The sequence below is a fragment of the Rhinolophus ferrumequinum genome, chromosome 16 (genome assembly GCF_004115265.2).
Source record: "Rhinolophus ferrumequinum isolate MPI-CBG mRhiFer1 chromosome 16, mRhiFer1_v1.p, whole genome shotgun sequence".
In the NCBI taxonomy this organism is placed as follows: Eukaryota; Metazoa; Chordata; class Mammalia; order Chiroptera; family Rhinolophidae; genus Rhinolophus; species Rhinolophus ferrumequinum.
The window spans coordinates 40,372,992-40,391,922 of record NC_046299.1 but is presented as its reverse complement, the minus strand read 5'-3'; the positions used below and the strand labels follow the sequence as shown (position 1 = coordinate 40,391,922).

Sequence of the window (18,931 nt, the reverse complement as noted above, 5' to 3'; positions counted from 1 at the left end):
ATGCCTTTCTACACCTGAAGGAGGAAGAAATAGAAAACATGAGTTTTTCTCACCATTAGAGAAATTGAGTCAGTGATCAGTAGATTCCTAGAAAAAGAATTCCAGTCTCAAATGATTTCACTAAGACTTATACCAAATGTTTAATGATGAAATAATTCCAATCTTCTGTAAACTCTTAAGTAAAAAAAGAGAGTGTGTTATACAGAAATATAAAATACAGAGTTATATCCTGCTTCTGTCTTCATGTATATATATGTGTATATAACAGAGGGGATGCCAAAAAAATTTATACACATTTTGAGATGTTAACACTCTGGATAACATTGCTAAAGCAGTAGTTCGCCGTAATCAGAAGTGTCTGGATGCTGATGGTAACCACTTTGGGCCACCTCTTTAATTGCAGAAGTTAAACATGACTTGTATTCATCTTTTGTTATTGGTATATATTAATACAGTTTTTTCCTTTCTTAAAATGTGTATACATGTTTTTGGCACCCTCTGCATATACACATACATATACACACAAGCACACAGTTGGACACTTTAGTTCGTAAACTCATTCTAGAAAAAGTGCCACATACCTCATTGCTGAATATCACTAAGGTCACCTTGGAAGTACTCCCCTTGGGAAGCTATGCGCTGACACCAGCACCTAGTCCACCCTTCAAAGCAATTTTGGAACTCTTTCTGGAATGGCCATCAGAGCTGTCATTGCATTACCCTTGATGTCCGGAATGTCATCAAAATGTCTTCCTTTCAATACTTCCTTTATCTGCGAGTAAAGAAAGAAGTCATTGGGGGCCAGATCAGGTGAGTAGGGAGGCTGTTCCAGTAACAGTTGTTTGTTTACTGGCTAAAAACTCTCTCCAGACAGTGCCGTGTAGGCTGGTGTGTTGTCATGGTGCAAGAGCCATGAATTGTTGGTGAAAAGTTCAGGTCGTGTAACTTTTTCATGTAGCCTTTTCAGCACTTCTAAATAGTAAACTTGGTTACCTGTTTGCCCAGGTGGTACAAATTCATAATGAATAATCCCTCCAGTATCAAAAAATGTTAACAACATCGTTGTAATAAGTTCACGAACTTAATTGTCTGACCATATATATATGCTTCCCAACTATTTTAAGGCTAACATAATGCTCAGACTTAACAAGTACAGTTCAAGAAAGGCAAATTATAGTGAAATATTAATCATGAGCAAAAATTTTAAATACAAGGAAAATGAATCCAACAATATATTAAAAAGACAATGCGTCATGACCAGGTTGCACTTATACAAGGAATTCAAGGTTGGTTTGACAATGGAAAATTTGTAAGTATAATTTGCCACATTCGTGGACTAAAAAGAAAAAAAAATCATGATCATAATGGATGAAAAGAACTTGATAAAAGGTAACAATTCATAAGATCATAGTGAACCAAGAATAGAACTTAAATGTATTAAAATAGTGTCTACAAAAAGACTACCAAATATTGTGTTTAATTATGATAAGTTAATGACTTTCCTTATAAAATCAAGAACAAGACAAGGATGTCTGCTATACATACTTCTGTTCATCATTGTTGTAGATTCCCAGCCAGTACAGAAAGGCACGAAAAAGAGAAAAGATACAAGGATTGAAAAAGGGGGAATTAAGATTGCAGCTTATTTATGGTTGGGTAATTGGAAAAATGTTAAAGAACTTACAGGTAAATAAAATTAAGAGTTTTTTCCGTAAAAATGTACGACATATTTCTGTATATCAACAACAACCAGTTAAATGTGAAAACTTGAAAGAAAACATCAAAAACCACGAGAATGTAGTAAGTGCTACAGAAAAAAATGGAATACTATAAATGGGGGCTGTTGAAATTTTAAATGAGTTAGTCATTGAGGTAATATCAGAGCAAAATCTTGGAGAAGTGGAAGCTAGTTGTGGATTTCTGAGGGAAAAGCATTGGAGTCAGAGAGAACAAGAACTTACTAAGGCCTTGAGATAGGATTGTGCCTGCCATCTAGGAGGAGCAGCAGAGAGGCCAGTGTAGTTGAAGTAGAGTTTCTGGGAGGGCTGGGAGGTGTGAGAGATGAGACTGGGGGGGGAGGTATAGGGTCTGGGGGTTGGAAGTCAGCATGCAGATCATGTGGGGCTTTTCAAGCCCCGGTCAGGACTTCTGCTTTCACTCTGAGAAGGGAACCACTGGGGGGGCAGGGGGCGGGGGTGATGTTGAGCAAAGTAGTGAAATGATCTTGCTTTGATTGCTATGTTGAGAAGAGATTATGGAGTAGGGGCCAAGGTGGAAGCAAGGATATTCTATAATCCACATCGACAGGTGGTGTGCATTGTTTCAGGATGGTAGTAGTGAAGATGGTAACCCTGGTTTCCAGGTGCATTTTAAAGGACTATCCTATGGTATTTGAGAGTGCATTAGAAGTGGGTGTGAGCAAGACAGACTCAAGGAAGACTTAGAGGTTTTGGCTTCAGTGACTAGAAGGCTGGAGTTCCATCATTGATGATGGGAAAGAGAGCAAGTGAAGTAGACTTGGAGTGAGAAGTTCAGAAGTTCAGGCAAGATGTCTGGACATCCAAATGGAGATAACAAGCTGGACAGAGAGTCTTTTCAACAGAGGAGTCTGGGTTAGAGATAGAAATTTGGCAGTGTTATTAATTAATGCCTAGAGAAAAGAACTAAAGACAGATCGTAGGAAGTCATGCAAAGAGAATGCAAGAACAAACCAGAATGTGAGAAGGTATTTGTAACATACATAACTGACACAAAACTATAAGTCAATAAGAAAAACAGACAACCGAGAAGAAAAAAGGCAAGAGGCTTAAACAGACTCTTCACACAAGCAAATAGCCAAATGGTCAGTAAACAAGTGAAAAAGTACAGAACCCCATTAATAATCAGGAAAGGTGGGATAAAGCACAACAAGATATTACTACAGAATTCTCATGCACCACTGTCAGAGAATGGAAATGGTTACAACCATTTTGAAACCAATTTAGCATTACCTAGTGAAGTTGGAGATACTCATCATGTATACCCAGCAGTTCCACTCCTGGATATATTTCATAATGACCCAAACACCCATCATCCGTAGAACAGATAAATCGTGATATACTCATCCGATCGTATACTATAAGGCAATAAAAATACAAATCACAGTTAGACTTAATAGCATGGGTGACTGAAAACACAAGTCCAATTAGCAGAAGAAGTTAGACAAAAAGAAGGCAAAATCAAAACTAACGTTTAGAAATAAATCCATACTCAGGAAAATTTATTTTAAGAAAAAGATCCAAGGAAGCGAATACCTTAAGACTCAGGAGAGTGATTACCTCTAACAGATACGGGGCTATGATCAGGAAGGGACACACGGGGCTTTGGAGGAGCTGACAGTGTTATATTTCTTGATACGGGTGCTGGTCACCTGAGAGTACTATATTCGAGTATATGCACTAATGGGGTCCTTTACGCTTCCCATACTTGTTTTGCTCATTCTGAGGCTTAATCTAGGGGGAAACAGTGTATAGGAAGTGAGGATATTACCGTTTACTCAGTCAGTATTTGCATAGATAAGCCTTTTCTAGATGCTCTTGAGTAAGTCCTGGTCACTGTTCTTTGTAGTGCGTGCACTCCTGTAAAGGTGATTGAGAATGGACCCAGGTATGTGAGGGTCTCCGCGCACATCAGGTGCAAAGGCAAAAGCTTTGAGTCCAGAGACCTAGGTTTTAACCCTGGATCTACCCCTTACCAGCTGTTTGACTGGGCAAGTTACTTTACCTCTCTAAGCTGTGATTTCATCCTTTGTAAAATCTGAACGATAATATCTACCAAAAAGTATGGTGATTAAGTATAATGATGTACATAAAGTTCTTGGTGCGTAATAACTAGTGCCTTGACGCGTTAGCTACTTTTCCAAGTAACTAACAGAAAGGCTGTGAAAGACACCGTAACCTTGACGTTAACATGCACACCAAGCACCATGTGCTCGTCACATCTTAGAGGAGGAGGAGCATCCCCTATGCTGAGGGCATGTGCGAAGGCACCGAAGGCACCGTGGAAGATGTCTTTTGAGCCCTCCCCCAGTTTCAGTAAATTGGAGGGATTCAGGGACTCGAGGCAGAGGGCACAGTGTGGCCAGGGGGATGGTGGCAGGAAGTGAGCTGCAGCTTGTGTTCGAGTGGGTCAGTATGAGTAGCAGAGCTTGCAGTCTGTAAGCCCCTGGACCAGCGTGGTCTCCAGAAGTGTTTGGCCAGCGTGGTGGGTTCCACTTCCAAAACTTACAGGCTTTCCCTGTAACCGGGGTTGCTGGCACTCCCTGTGCTTAGACCCATCCATTCTTTGTTTGCTAGATGCCTGGCCCCTGAAGACATTTGTGTTCACAAACCTTAGACTGTCACTTGGACTGAGTGTGCAAATGGCACGCCGAAAGCATGGGAAGCTTGCATAGGGACTAGGAGGTAGAGGGCCTTGAACGTCATGCTAACGGGTTTGGACTTAGTCTGCGAGGCACAGGCAGTCAGTGAAGGGTGTTGAAGCAATCGGGTTTGTCTGCTGGGATGACCTACACTAGACCTGGGGAAATGAGTTAGGAGGGGGCTTTCACAGTGGCCCAGTGAAGAGGAATGACAGATCTGAACTAGACTGCAGGCTATGAGCACAGAAAGAAGAGGGTGTGTTTGACAGCTGTTAAGCACGCCGACTTCACGCCATTTGGTAACTGATGAGCTGTGAGGTGTTGGCTGAGAATAAAGGTACCCGTAAGAAGAGGAGAGAAGGCGGGAAGAAGTGTGGGCCCTCAAGGCAGTTAGTGGTGACTTACTGACTTAGAGGTGGGAGTCTGCCTTTGTGCTCAGGTTGCTCAGTGGGAAAACTGAACAGTTGGGTTTTGAGAGATCGTTTTGAACTTTTTTCCAAAGCTCATGTTAATACTATTATAATTGTTGTCAATCCAGTGACTTAATGTAGTTATGTCCTGTATGGCCTTTATTGGGTCCAGTGCAGACAGCTCTAGTACTTGGAAGGTGTCAGTAAACCAGGGGTGTAGGTTGCAGGACTGTGGTTAACACACAGAGAAATATCAGTGTTGACTAGTGAAAAGAGGGGTGGGAGTATCTCAAGTTTATTTTCAAGTTAAATTGGGAAAGCTGGGTCCTTAGGCTGGTGGCCGGAAGGCTTGCCTCACTTGGCATGGGCTGCATTGCTAACAGCCCAGACTCACACACGTCACCCAGGCTGGGATCTGGCACGCCCACTGCACGCTGGCCTGGCTCAACAGCCAACCTACATGTGTGCCTGTGGGGATTCTCTCAGGTGGACGGTTTTCAGTGCTTCTACCTGTTAGAATTTTGCCCAAAATAGAAATCACCTAGGGAAGAGTTCTTGAGTTTTCTTATATAAAAGAGGACTGGGTCACTGAAAAGGCTCCAGAAGCCTTAGTAAATTGTAAGGAAGACAGTGATTGTTGATAATTGAATGATGCTTAGGTGTAGCCTGTTTTAGCTCAAATTCATGTTGTCCTCGTATTTTTTTTTTTAAATGGGTTTTGGGGCTCCACATGTAATTGATGGATCCAAAAAGAAAATGCTCAAGTTTTAGTCCTCAGAATTCTCCAGGTTTATAGTTGTATCTTTGCTTATGGCTTTTTCAGTTTTGTTAATATATATTCCTGCTGAATCCTAAGAAACAAAGCTTTATTTATGTAATCCTAATTCCAATGGACATGTACAGTACTGCCAATGGAAATCACAGTACTGTGATTTCATCATATGTGAAATCACATATAATGTGATTTCAGTTCCACAGGGTTTTCTTTTTTGTTAATAGTAACAATATATTGCACAAATAAGAGTTTTAAGACTATTCTATAATCTTTGAGATTCAGTTTATAAAAACTATAGTTACAGAAAATTCTGATTTTGAAAACTTTAAGCATTTTGCTTCAGACATATTTAAGGCAAACACATGAGTTTTATTTCAAACACAATAATAGAATTTGCCGAACAACTTACTTCTTAGTTTGAATTATTTTTGTTCCAGTTCAGGATGTCTGACCTTGGAAGATTTAAAATTGCTCATAACGCATTAAGACCTTTGATTAGAAGTTTAAAATTATACATTGAGTTTTATGCCCGTATTGAAGATGCTACTCAGAGATGAGATGAGATGAAAGTGAAGTTTATTTCTGATAGTCAGTCTTGGGCCAGCCTAAACCAGGTTTCCTTTTAGGGTTTTTGGTTATGGGGTCATGAGCTACCGCGTAAAATACGTGGATTCAGGGTATTGGTTTAAGCCCTGTTGGACCAAATGGCTTGGATTTACATGGTATTTATTTAGAACACAAATAACTTCTGAATTTTTCTCAGGCAAACTGTTATGAGGCAAACTCTATGGTTATTAGCTCCTCGAGACCCCTTGCCTTGCTCTGCCCCGTTCTTCTTGTTCATCTTAATTCGTCTCATGATTTTTTTTGATGGGGGTCGGGGGAGGTTGTTTCTGTTTTTCTCTCTGTGTTTCTCTTTTTATTGCTGGATTCTTTGTTCCCAGGAAGAAGTTTATTTTCTGTTTCTAAGTGTTCTACTCAGAAACTTTATGTCCTGCTTCTAAATTCATTTCACCTGAAGATGGCATATTTGGCTGTCTTTTGGGGATGATGAAAATGGTTAATCTTTGGAAAACAGAGTTAGATCTCAGGATGACTTGTTATTTTCCAAATGAGTTAGAGACCTTACTTGAGTTTTGGTAACAACAGCTTTGCTGTCAAATTTTCTTTAGGGTATAGCTCTTGAAAGGATAAAAACCTCCTCAAATTGAGAGCTTTGATAGATTTTCTTGATAGATATTGACAGTATTAGACCATTTGTCTAAATATGACTATTTTCCTGTAAGCCAATAAGGACCTGCCCTTTTCTCAGATTAACATTCTCTGACAAATGCTGCTTGGTGGGGAAGAGATTTTTCAGTGTTAGATTGCATCCTTTAATTTACTTCAATGCAGAAGAATGATGCTAAAAAGAAAAAAAGGGGAAAGGGGGGAGTTCTTTCACATAAAAATGACAGCAATTAAAAACATTGGAGGAAAATAGAGCTACTATTTAAAAAACTTTATGCAAGTGGTTTAAAGGTTGTAAGACTGAAGTGCATTTTTCTAAAACCAATAGATACCATTGAAGTTTAGTGGTCAACTATTTTAGGGCAGGGGTGAACCGTAGAGTTCACCTGCCATTAGCATAGTGTCCAGAGATAGAAGACACGTAGCAAATGTTTATAGACTAAAACTTTTAGGTGAAGATGTACATGTTTTGCTATTTTTTCCTCGTAAGTCATATTTTTCCCATTTGGGTCTTTTGTGTTTGAAATGCCAGGGACTCTTCTCTTTCTCTGTCCATTCTTTTTAGTTCTTTTAATTACTGCTTGATCTTGAGTTTTAAAGACCTTGTTAAAAATAGACTTGTCACGGTAAGCACCTCCTCACATCTGCTTTTTTCTGCGTCCCTTCAAGGTTGACCAGCTTTTTTTTGGACTTGCACATCAAAAACAGTTGGAGAAAAAAAACAGCATCTGTTTAGTCAACATTTCCAGTGTTAGAAGACAATGTCAGATTTTAAACTTTTTTTTTTTTTTATTAAATCAAATATGTGCTTTCAGAGCAGTAAGTGTGTCAGATGTGGAGAGGGCTAGGTAGTGATTTTGAGTTTGGTCAGGCCCTGATGAGTTCTCTGTTGTCCATCACACCATATGCAGAGTTTACAAAAAGACATAGATAGCATCCCCGGGGTGAGCCTGCAAGGGTCATTATTTTCTGTGTAATCATTTGACTTTCTAAACGCCAAGGGTGCACTGGACATTAGTGGTGTAGTCTGGGGTCCATCCCTCGTAGGTTTGCTCAGGATCCAGTGGGAGAAAACACAGCTTTGGGGTTCAGAGCAGGTTGTGGGTCTCGAGCTCTGCTGCTTTCCAGCTGAATTGCCTCGATCTAGTAACCAGTTTCGTTAGAATAAAATGTTAGATCACGCCTACCTAGCACATGTGAAGAGCCTGTTAAGCAGCACCTGCCTGAAGCAATGGTTTGGAAGGCAAAACTAGGCAGGGCTGTCAATTTAAACCAAATAAAACAGGGTGTGCTTCATTGTTTTAATAACTGTTTTGTAATCTCCCCTTGGTTCTGGAAATACTAGCCCCCGTCTATATTGTTTCTTCTAGTCCCTGCTCTGGATCAGCAAAACAACACCCCAATGGAGATGTTGTAGGCAATGCATAATTATTAATAAAAACCCTGCTTGTTGTGGGTCTACTGGATTTCTTTTATTCCCTTTTGGTTTTAAAGGTTGGAGTAAAATTTTTTTTTTTAATATTCTCTTGCAGTGGCACCATAATCTTATCTTCTAATTGCATAAATAAGAGGATTCCCCCTTGGTTTTTAGAAAAGATGTAGAAAGTGTGATGTACCATCTCCTTATAGGAAGATGACGAATTGTACTGATTTTTGCTGAAGCATGCTTGCTAGTACATTGGGAAATAGCGTTCGGAATAATTTACTAAGTATTTTTTGTCATTGTAACATCTCTTCCCTCTCTACACGCATTATATAAATCTGAGTAAACTGTAATTCATGTAATAAAAACGGACAGTACTATATTTCTTTTTTATTAATTTTTATGTCTATGGTATAAAATTTAAAAAGTACCAAAGGATGTTTTATGTTGAAAAGTAAGTTTCCTCCCTTACTTCATTCCCTAGCCTCCCAATTCCTCTCTACAGAGACAACCATTTATGTTTTTTAAAATGGAAATCTGTGTTTAATCATGGCTTGATACTCTTATGTATTTGCCCCATCATTTCTCGGCCTTTTGGCTAAGATCAAGTGCCTGTGTATTTGCGCTATAATTTTTGGTTATAAGTTAGGGAACCACTTAGGAACAGGTTACTAAGTATACATTTGAATATATGAGCAGAAATGAGTAATCTAATTTTTGCGATGATGTCTCTTACTGTAATCAGCTTTTCGGAGCCATTGTTTCCATGACTTTTGAGTGTCTTGATTTCCACGTCTGTGTTTTGTTCGTGTTTTTCCATTTTCCAGTTGCAGCATGAGAAAGCTGAATTAGAACAGCATCTCGAACAGGAGCAGGAATTCCAGGTCAACAAACTGATGAAGAAAATTAAAAAACTGGAGAATGATACCATTTCTAAACAGCTTACATTAGAGCAGGTAAGAATCTGTAGCTCTCACTGCACATTTTTTCCCCTCATAACAACTGTTCTTTCAAGCTTTAAGATGCCCTGAGGAATATAAGTGAAAAATATTTTTCAGCTTTTCCTTCCCACAGTGGAGACTTCATTTCTGAAGTAAGCTTTGACAGGTCTGGTAGCACCTGCTCACTCTCTCACACACTTTCTCTTTTTTTAACCGCAATTAATAAACTTTCAGGAGATATGTTGTGTTGTACTGATTTATAGGCAGGAAATGTTAGTTAGGTTCCTTTTGCAAAGGGGGGAAGAATGTGTTTTTAACCGCAGGATAGTTTCTGTGAAAGTTCCTGAGACAGCGTTGCTATGGAACTAAAACTTCTCTTTCAAGGGTTCTTCAGAACAAACAATAGCATTTTTCTTTTTTGAATTATTAGCAACCTCATGTGAATCTATCTTCCCCCAACTAGATTTATTGATACAGGTATGGCGTCAGAGACTTGGTAGCACACCCAGTTCAGCCTTGGGTGTAACCTTGAAATAACTTCTAAACTAGTTGTATGACTTTGAAATAACTTAATTAACTTCTTTGAGCCCAAGTTTTCCATTTTTAAACAGAGGACACACTAAAATCAGGAATGGTAAATTTAAAAAGGTACAAAAGGTAGAAAGTAACACTGCACGATCCATTTGTCTATTGCCCTTGGCAAACATTGGTATTCGGTCGCAGTTCCTGCCGTGGGAATTCAGACTGGTCCTTATACTCCAACACATGGACTGTAGGCAGCCACGATCAGTCCATTCAGGTTGGTGTGTCAGACAAAAGTACCAGTTACTCCCTCGCAAAGATTCCCTCAAATGCTTTTTCCCCACTCTAGTGTCCTGAAATTTTATTTTCCCTAGGATAAATTACAAGAGGCTGACCACAGTGTACTGCTGTCTGGTTGCCATGTCAAATTCAGTCTACTGATTAACATCTTCCAGCGCTTTGTAATTTGGATCCTGACTGCCGTTTCGATGGTTTGGCTAAGTCTTTCATGCAGAGTTGTCTGATTTTCCCCAACCTTAGGATCTTTCTGTGTATTTTTCTGTGTATCCATGCTGACTGGTTCTTAAATCGCCCTCAGAATTGTTACAGCATCGTCATTGTACCTGAGAATGAAATGGTGATGGGACTGTGAGATTTGAGAAGAAGTTAGGGTTTGTTTTAAACTCATCTATTTGGCTTTTGTTTTTCATGTTATTCTTATACCAACCTATGTGTCGAAGGGAGGAATGTTAATTGGGTTTTCCAAAACTACAAATAATGCCCCTAAAAAACCTTCTCTATCCCTTCTAGCTAAAAGAAAACAAAATGTTCCATTTCCAAGGGTTGACTATTGTATACATATCCAGAGTCATCTGTTCTTACCATTTATCTTCAGAATTCAGATGCAATATTACCTAAATTTAGAAAACTCCTCCTTCCCGCCCAGTTTAAAAACATTTTGTGTCCAAGTTCACCTGTTTTTAATTCCTAGGATAGTCATTAGCCAGTTCTGTCAAAGTAAAGCTTTGGAAAATTCTTGTTTAAGTTCTTGACAAACTACGTACTTGTTGTTGGTGCTTGTTAATCAAGAATTAGCCAAATGAAATTCTCACAGTCCTTGCTATTGTGAGAAATCCCGTTGGTCATGGCCTTAACAGTGATGGTCAGTGATTTAAACAGCTTCACTCTTGTATTTGTTCACAGGCCCCTAAGGAGAGATTGGTACTTAGGCTGTGACCCCCAGGGTTTAGCTGTGGCCACAGGTGGAGAGGTAGTGATCTAGTGCCAGAGAGAGAAGGGTAGTCTGATCCTGCATTCCCTGAGAGGGTGCTTGCTGCACTCTCTAAGAATCTTTGGGGTCTGTAGTAACTGAACCTCTTTAAAATGAGGTCCAGAGCATACATTCTCTCCAAGTTAAGGACTAAGTGCATTTTCAGGTTTATTTCTAACCTCAACAGTAAAGAAGTGGATTTCCACAAAGGAATACGTGCTTTGCTTAGCCCTATACTAGAAATAAACTTCAGATCTGGGATATCAAGTCCGTATTTTAATTAAGATGGAGAAATTTAATGTCATCATGAAACTTTCCCCCTTTGTTTTGGATATATCCAGGATGATTAAATGTTGGGGATTTTACTCTGTATTTTGTTTAGCTATGAATAATTTTAATCATCATTTAGGGGAAATGTTTTTTTTTTTCCCTCTAGTAGAAATAAATTTCTTCTGTGTTTCCATGGATGTGATCTGACCCTCTCTTGTGGTGATCTCTTGGGATTATCATCTGTATTATACACTCTATGTCATAGTCTATATTATATAATGTATCCTATACTGTAAATTACTATCAGAAGAGCAGAGGCGTGTGCTACACTATGCTTTATAATGATTTCTATGTAGCACATGCCTTTGCTTTTCTAGGCGACAAATTAAAATTACAAGCTGTTTGAAGGCAGTTATCCATTGTGTCTTGTGCCCTGCCTCTGCTTTGTTGGAAGAGTTTAAATGTGGATTTAGATGGATGACTGGAGAGTGGTCATTTGTATTTTGGAAGCTAGTGCAGTGCAGTGTTCAGGGCCTGGGCACTGTACTTGAAAGGAACCAGATGTGGACCTGTTTCCTCTGCTTCATATCTTAGTTCACTTTTTAAAAATTGGTGACAGCTTTATTGAGATATGCTTCACATAGCATACAAATCACCCATTTAAAATGTACAATTCAAAGATTTTTAGTATATTCAGAGTTGTACAACCAACCACAATCAATTTTAGAACATTTTCATCACCTCAAAAAGAAACCCTGTACCCTTTAGCTGTCACTCAATCCCCTCTACCCCTTAAACAAGAAACAGTCTACTTTCTGTCTATATATTTGCCCATTCTGGATACTTAATATAAATGGAATCATGGTCTTTTGTGATGGACTTCTTTCACTTAGTATATTTTTATCCATGTCGTAGCATGTATCAGTACTTAGTTCCTTTTCCTGGCCAAATAATGTTTCACTGTGTGGCCATAACACATTTTTGTTTATCCGTTCATCATTTGATAGACATTTGGGGTGTTTCATCCATATAGTTATTACGAATAATTCTGCTATGAATATTCACATACAATTTTTTGTGTGTTCATCTGTTTTCATTTTTCTTGGGCATATACCTAGAAGTGGAATTGCTGGGTTACGTGATAACTCCGTGTTTACTTTTTGCAGGGGTTGCCAGACTGTTTTCCAAAATGGCTGCACCATATTGATTCTAGTCATCCTGGTGAATGTGAAGTCAGTTTTGTTTTTTTTCCTGATGGCTAATGATGTCAAGCATCTTTTCAGGTGCTTGTTGGCCATTTGTATATGTTCTTTGGAAAAATGTCTATTCACGGTCTTTTTATTACTGAATTGTCAGAGTTCCTTATATATTCTAGGTACAAGTTCCTTATCAGATAGATCGTTGGCAAATGTTTTCTCCTATTCTGTGTATTCACTTTCTTGATGAAGTCCTTTGAAGCACAGAAGTTTTTAATTCTGGTGAAGTCCTATTTATCTATTTTTTTCTATTGTTGCTTGTGCTTTTGGTGTCATTAGAATCCATGGCCAAATCTAAGATCATGAACCCCTATGTTTTCTTCTAAGAGGTCTATACTTTCAGGTCTTTGATCTATTTTGAGTTAACGTTCGTATGTGGTGTGAGATAGGGATCCAAATTCATTCTTTTGCATGTGGGACTCCAGTTGACCCAGTGAGTTCATTTTTGAGCCTCAGTTTCCTTATCTATAAAATGGCAATGATAGCAAGCTTGTGATATAATGGCTGCTATACAAGCCACTCACATGAGGTAGGTGCTGCTATTAATTTTAAAATAATCCATGTTGTAAACCAAATGGGTTGAGCCTACAGAAGGGATATTGGAAGGCCTTCTGTCAGGGTATTGTGTTGACCATAACATGTTTCTTTTGACGGTATCGCTTGGGTTGTAATGGTTTTTAAGTGGGGACCCTGCTGATTACCTGTCAAGCAGAACTTAACTGGATTTGAGGCTCAGTCTTGGACTTTTTTTTCTCTTTTCTCTCCAAAGCCAGCCCCAGTGAATTCACATGCCCTCATTGTAAGTTTCTCTCTCCAAAAGTCAGGACTTTAGCATGGGCACTTTAATTGGTCAAATAGCATTTATATTCTTCTGTTAGATCTAGAATCTGGGATCCTTTCCTTCTTCAGATAAGGAATGTTAGCAGCTTGATCATCGAGGTGCCTGGGCTATAAATGGTTCTGCTCTCTTGATATGTTGCAATATATGAATTTGTAGGATTTTTAGAGCTGGAAAGCCATGCTATAGGAAACACTTCTTTTGTCCCCAGCCCCTGCTGGGGACATGAGACAATGGAAAAATCATGAGGAAATCCAGAGGTGGGGGTATCAGAGAGCTCCTTCCAGGATTTGGGACAACAGCCACTTGCTGTCCCATTTCCTGTTCCCCCAGAGGAGGGGGCGTGATGTAACTTAGTGCGATTTGCTGCTTGGTGATAGAGCAGTTTGACCTGTAAGTGGCCTAACCTGCTCACACCGCTTTTTCAGAAATGGAAACCCAGAGAGAGAACAGGAGGCTTTCTTCAAGTTACCCAGCTAATAAGTTCGTAGTCATTTATTTGAGTGACCCTTTTGGCATTTCATTCAGTATCCTGAATGCTTAACTCCGAAAGACAATTTATAAGCAGATGTACAAAAGCGTGTTCAGAATGATGTAAAATTATGAACTCTTTGCAGCACTAGTAGTACCGTGTTTCCAAAAATAAGACCGGGTCTTATGTTAATTTTTGCTCCAAAAGACGCATTAGGGCTTATGTTCAGAGGATGTCATCCTGAAAAATCATGCTGGGGCTTATTTTTCTGGTTAGGTCTTATTTTCGAGGAAACACGGTATTAGTCTGATGAACTGGATTAGTCCAGTCAACGTGACTTTAGTGCTGTTAGAGGCTCTTGGTAACAAACAGTGGTGGCCACTGCCTGTAAACCGTGTTTGAAGACTTTTCGTTCAATTGTGTGTTCACTGTTAGTCGTCAGTCTTTTATTTGGTAGTCACATTTTCTTAGGTAACAACGCTTAGAACTTGGAATATTCTCTGAGTGTCAAGAAATCTTCATCTGAACGATTCCTGCCAATTAGGCGTTTCCTTACTTCTCCGGAGAAGGATAACTAGCATTTAAATGGCACATATTATGTATTAAGTGAAGTTCAACTCAGCAGATAGGAGGTCCTTTGGTGCTCCTGGTTCAGAATATTATGTTGCAGCAAAGAAGACAACAGCAGCCAGAAACAGGTAGAGTGGATACTTAACCCTTATTAGGTAGTGCAGTAGAAAAATGCTGGAGTAAATTAGTGGAGAATTAGTCATGTGATTCAGCTCACGCCTAGCTAATGAACGGGCTTGCCTGCCGTGTCTCTGAGATACCTGAGTATTTTCCCCTGTCATTGGCCCACTGGTTTTCTCAGTTCTTCCTGGAATTTGGGGTGTATTTTCTTATCCGAGGTGTCCTTTCCTCCCAAAGCACAGATACCCATATCTGACGGTTGAATTTAGAATTGGAGTGGTCATTTTTCATTCATTAGCATCCATTTGTAACAACAGTATTTCAGTCTGTGTAGTTTAGGGACACTCCTCCCTGGGTTCCAATCTGCCTTCCATTCGAAGAAGCTGTGTGACCTCTGTTGTGAAACAGACATCATATCTAATGTGTAGGTTTGTTGGGAGGGTTAATCTCCCATCCTGCCTTTCCTCGCGTCCCATGCATATTGAAGTTCGTTCATCCTTCTGATGCAGCATTATTCCAGCATGGACCGCACAGCAAGAAATAAGTTCGCATGGTAACCCAGCGCATTGATGTTTTTGTAACTGTACTATGACTGGGACACCTTTCATCAAACAAGCTTACATGCTTTGCAGTGATTTTCTATTCAATCCTATTTCATTTTTAGCAAAATGTAGGTCACAACTGACTCAACTAATTTCACAATTCAGTAATGGGTCGTGACCTGCAGTTTGAAAAACATTCTCTGAAGTGCCCAGTGCTTTCCTGCCGGTGTCTGTTGATCTGTTTCCTCTGCCTGGACCACTTTCTCCCTCCCCTTCCCTATCCTTGTTTATCTTACTGACTTCCCTTTTTCAGTCACTTAGGGGTTTGTGCTGTAAAGTATTTCTCCATACCGTTCAGTCCTCCACTTATCACACTTGGTACGCAAATACTAACTAGCAAACAATTAAACAAATTCTTTCTTCCATATAAATTCCCTGTAAGGTAAAGGAGGGAAGGCACAATGTTGACCTTGCCACCGTATCCCCTGGTCACTTACATCTTGTAAGCTCTCCAGAAATTATACCTGCTGCCATTGATAGTGAAAGATATCACCTAATGCCTGTGGTAAATGGCATTGTATTATTAGATACGGTAAATGACATATTATACAAGTATTCAGGAAAATGTGCGTGCATACTATTTGAGCCTCACATGTCTCACTACCTTCCTTGTCCTGGATATCTGTCTGTTTAATTTACGAATATGTCTGTCTCCTGTGACCCTAGCACTTTGGCTTTCTTTTTGTCCGTGCTGCGGCCAGTATACTTGTATGGCAAACATCCTACATTTATTCAACACACCTTTGTTCTGTGCCTGCCGTCTGCCACAACCTCTGCTAAGAAAGGCCCCTGGCCTCATGGAACCAGGTCCCAGGAGGCCAGTGGACCCACGGACAGTGATTCGGGGTGCTCTGTGCAGTGCTGTGATGGTGGGGACAGCATAACTACTGCAGCACCCCTCCTCTGCCACCATACCAACTGAGAAGGACCTGAAGCTCTGTGGCCCTTGGTTTAATCGTTTGTTAATTGGCACATATGGGCTGGATAGATCTAAATCCAGCTTGTTGCGGGGATGGGAGAGAAGATGCACAGTAAAAAGTGGATGTCCCGGTAGGTACTGCATGGAGGAGGGCTGCTGAGAACAGAGAAAAGAGCTCGAGAAGAAAGCGTGAAGTTGACTCCCTCCTCTTTGTTACCGGGCAAAGCAATGGCAGGGGTTTGGGGCGTCTGTGTATGGTGTCTGTGAGGGTGTACGCTTGACTTGATCGTAAGTGCCTTGCAGAGGACAGCTGGTTGTACCATGGCTCATGCCAGCTGCAGTGCTAATGGGTGCCCAGTGCTTACCTTCAACCCTTACACAACATCAGAGGCGTGAGAAGACCCCGGCTGCCAGGGCCATTACAGGGGTGACACCCATCTTACCCCAGTGCCTCTCACCATGTTCAATTAGCAAGTCATAGAGGCTGGTATTTAGAATGATGAATTTCAATTCTTAGGACAAGGTTTAATTTTTGTTCATTTTTAAAGTGAAACAAGGAGCAGACATAATATCTAACTTACAGTATATTTTAAGTTCTGTTACGAAGAAAGGAGTTTTAGGTGTCTAGCTCTTCCAGCAGTGGTTCCTAGTGAAGGATACAAGATACCTAGCCTTCCTGCCTTACTTGTCTAGAAGGTAATTCATTCAAAGTGCAAAGCAAACTGACATCACAATCAGTCCACATACAATTCTGATGCTACTTATTTTAGCAGCTGCAGTGACTAACTCGAGTGAATTAGCACAGATAATCTGTGTGTCTTTGTGACTTAAGGTGACTGAATTGAGTGCCTAGTGGCTCATGTTTAGATTTGCATCCTTGGTTGATTTTTTTCTTTTTTTCTTTTTTTTTTTTTTTTTTTGCTGTGGAACAAAGGATTTCTTAAATTCATGGGTAGTGTAGCCATACTGGGAGTTTTAGAATTCTATTCACACTAATTGCTGCCCTTGCAGGCTAGCAATGAGGGGTGGAGGGGTCTCGTAAATAGCTCTGGGTAGCACCTGGTTTCTGTGTGCCTTTTTTTTCAATGAACAACCATGTTCACTTTCATTAAGGAGATGAAATTTAGTGACCATTTTGCATACTATGAAGTTTGATTTCAAATAGTAATCTTAAATTATGGACGTCTTGGCATATTATTTTATTAAATGCTTGCATTATAAAAGTAAGCCATTGCTCTTTCAAGAAAATTTAGAAAACATAGAAGTACAAAAATGAAAAAAAAAATTACCTAGACTACAAACTCCCCCCAACACAACTGCTATTCATGGTTTTTCTTCGTCTTCCCCCTCCTTCTCCTCTTTCTCTTCCTCCTTTTTTTTTTAAACAGTAGTATATTATAATTTGCTGCCCTGATTTTAATTTTTTTTGTGAAACATGATAACTTATGTCTTCACATTTAGACAAGCTGCATTGGGGCACAGTCAGACATAATCATAGTAAACTCTAAAGTCCACTTGATGGGAATTTGATTGTTGCAAATCCTTGTGAATGTTTGTGTCACTTGAGAAGCTTGGGTACAAGCATTCTACCTACTGTTTATTTAGGGTAGGTGGGAAGAAGCCTCAGAGCATAGCTGAAAAATAAGGGGATTTGGTGCTTTGCAAGAAGGTAAACTAGGGACAATACGCAGCACTCAAAAGAAGCTTCTGCAGGCTCTCTTTTCAATGGATTTGTTTTGTAATCCAGGAGCTGTCAGGATGTCATGAAGCCAACTGAGAGGTCCAACTCCAGGCCTGTGAAAGTACACTCTGAGCTCTGTTGGGGACACAGATAAATCTCTCTGCAGGACGTGGCAAAAATAAATAAATAAATAAATAAAAAATCCCTAGAATTCCTTCCGTAGACCCCATTTCAATTAAGTACAAAAACTCACTGTGTTCCATTTTGTCAGAATTTATTTTGAAGCATCAGCTACCACTTGCTGTGTGGATCAGTTTTTACAGACGATGTTACATGATGGCAGGGAAAATATTCAAAACGTGTTTCCTGTGGAAAGAGGAACCTTATCGTGATCCAGCTATGTGCATTGCTGGTCATGCTCTGGGGGTGAAGACTTTGCCTGTTAAATTGAAAGGCTTTGGTGTGCTATAGTAAGTGCAATAAAATCCAGGGATACTATGCTGAGACTTTCTAGTTGTTTGTAAGTTTGAAGTGTGCAAAGTCTGTTTCTTTATGAAGAACAAGAATGTGGATGGCTGAGAAGAGACATTTTCCCTTAGCCAAACCATGACAAATGAATGAATGGCTGAGTAAATCCAGTAACACTGTGTAAGGAAGTGGGATGGATGTGGTAATGACGAGAAAGAAATGATTCATTTCATCAAAGAACTTTCATTTTGGATAAAGCACATCAAGAGAAGTTTCCCTAATGTTATTTTCTTAAGGAAGCTTATTGCAGATAATGCACAGATGGTAGCCATTGAAATGATAGTGTATTTGCAACCTCCACTGTGATATGACTTCTTCCCCAAGGACTTCTCCATTGCACTCCTGAGGTGGCAAAAGAATGTACACCCGATACTTTTAAACCTGCTTTCCACCAATGATAATTATTTGGTAAAAGAATCCCTTAGAATTATAAACCCAGTATGCATATTTATGTACTATTGTGCTGATGTCCAAGTGATGAAAACTTAAGTCCAGAAACCATATAAATCTGGGTAATTATATGTGTCTCTTTCATAAAGGCTTTCATTTCTCAATATCATTGAACAAAAGCAAAATTTATTGAGCTGGAAAACTATGAAATAGTGTCGTTTTCACATATTAATATTAATGAGATATTAATGTCCTGAGGTATTATCCATTTCAAAATACAACTCTAATTTTTATAGGAAGACAATTTTTGAGAAG

General features: G+C 39.6%; 1 protein-coding gene across 1 annotated transcript in view; it reads left to right on the top strand.

The window, feature by feature from the left end:
- CCDC6 (coiled-coil domain containing 6) overlaps window positions 1-18,931 on the top strand; it is a 107,543-nt gene that overhangs the window by 58,016 nt on the left and 30,596 nt on the right. Inside the window, exon 3 of the mRNA XM_033130591.1 lies at window positions 9,065-9,193. Within this exon, the coding sequence (XP_032986482.1) occupies window positions 9,065-9,193 (129 nt within the window). The remainder of the gene's footprint in view (window positions 1-9,064; window positions 9,194-18,931) is intronic.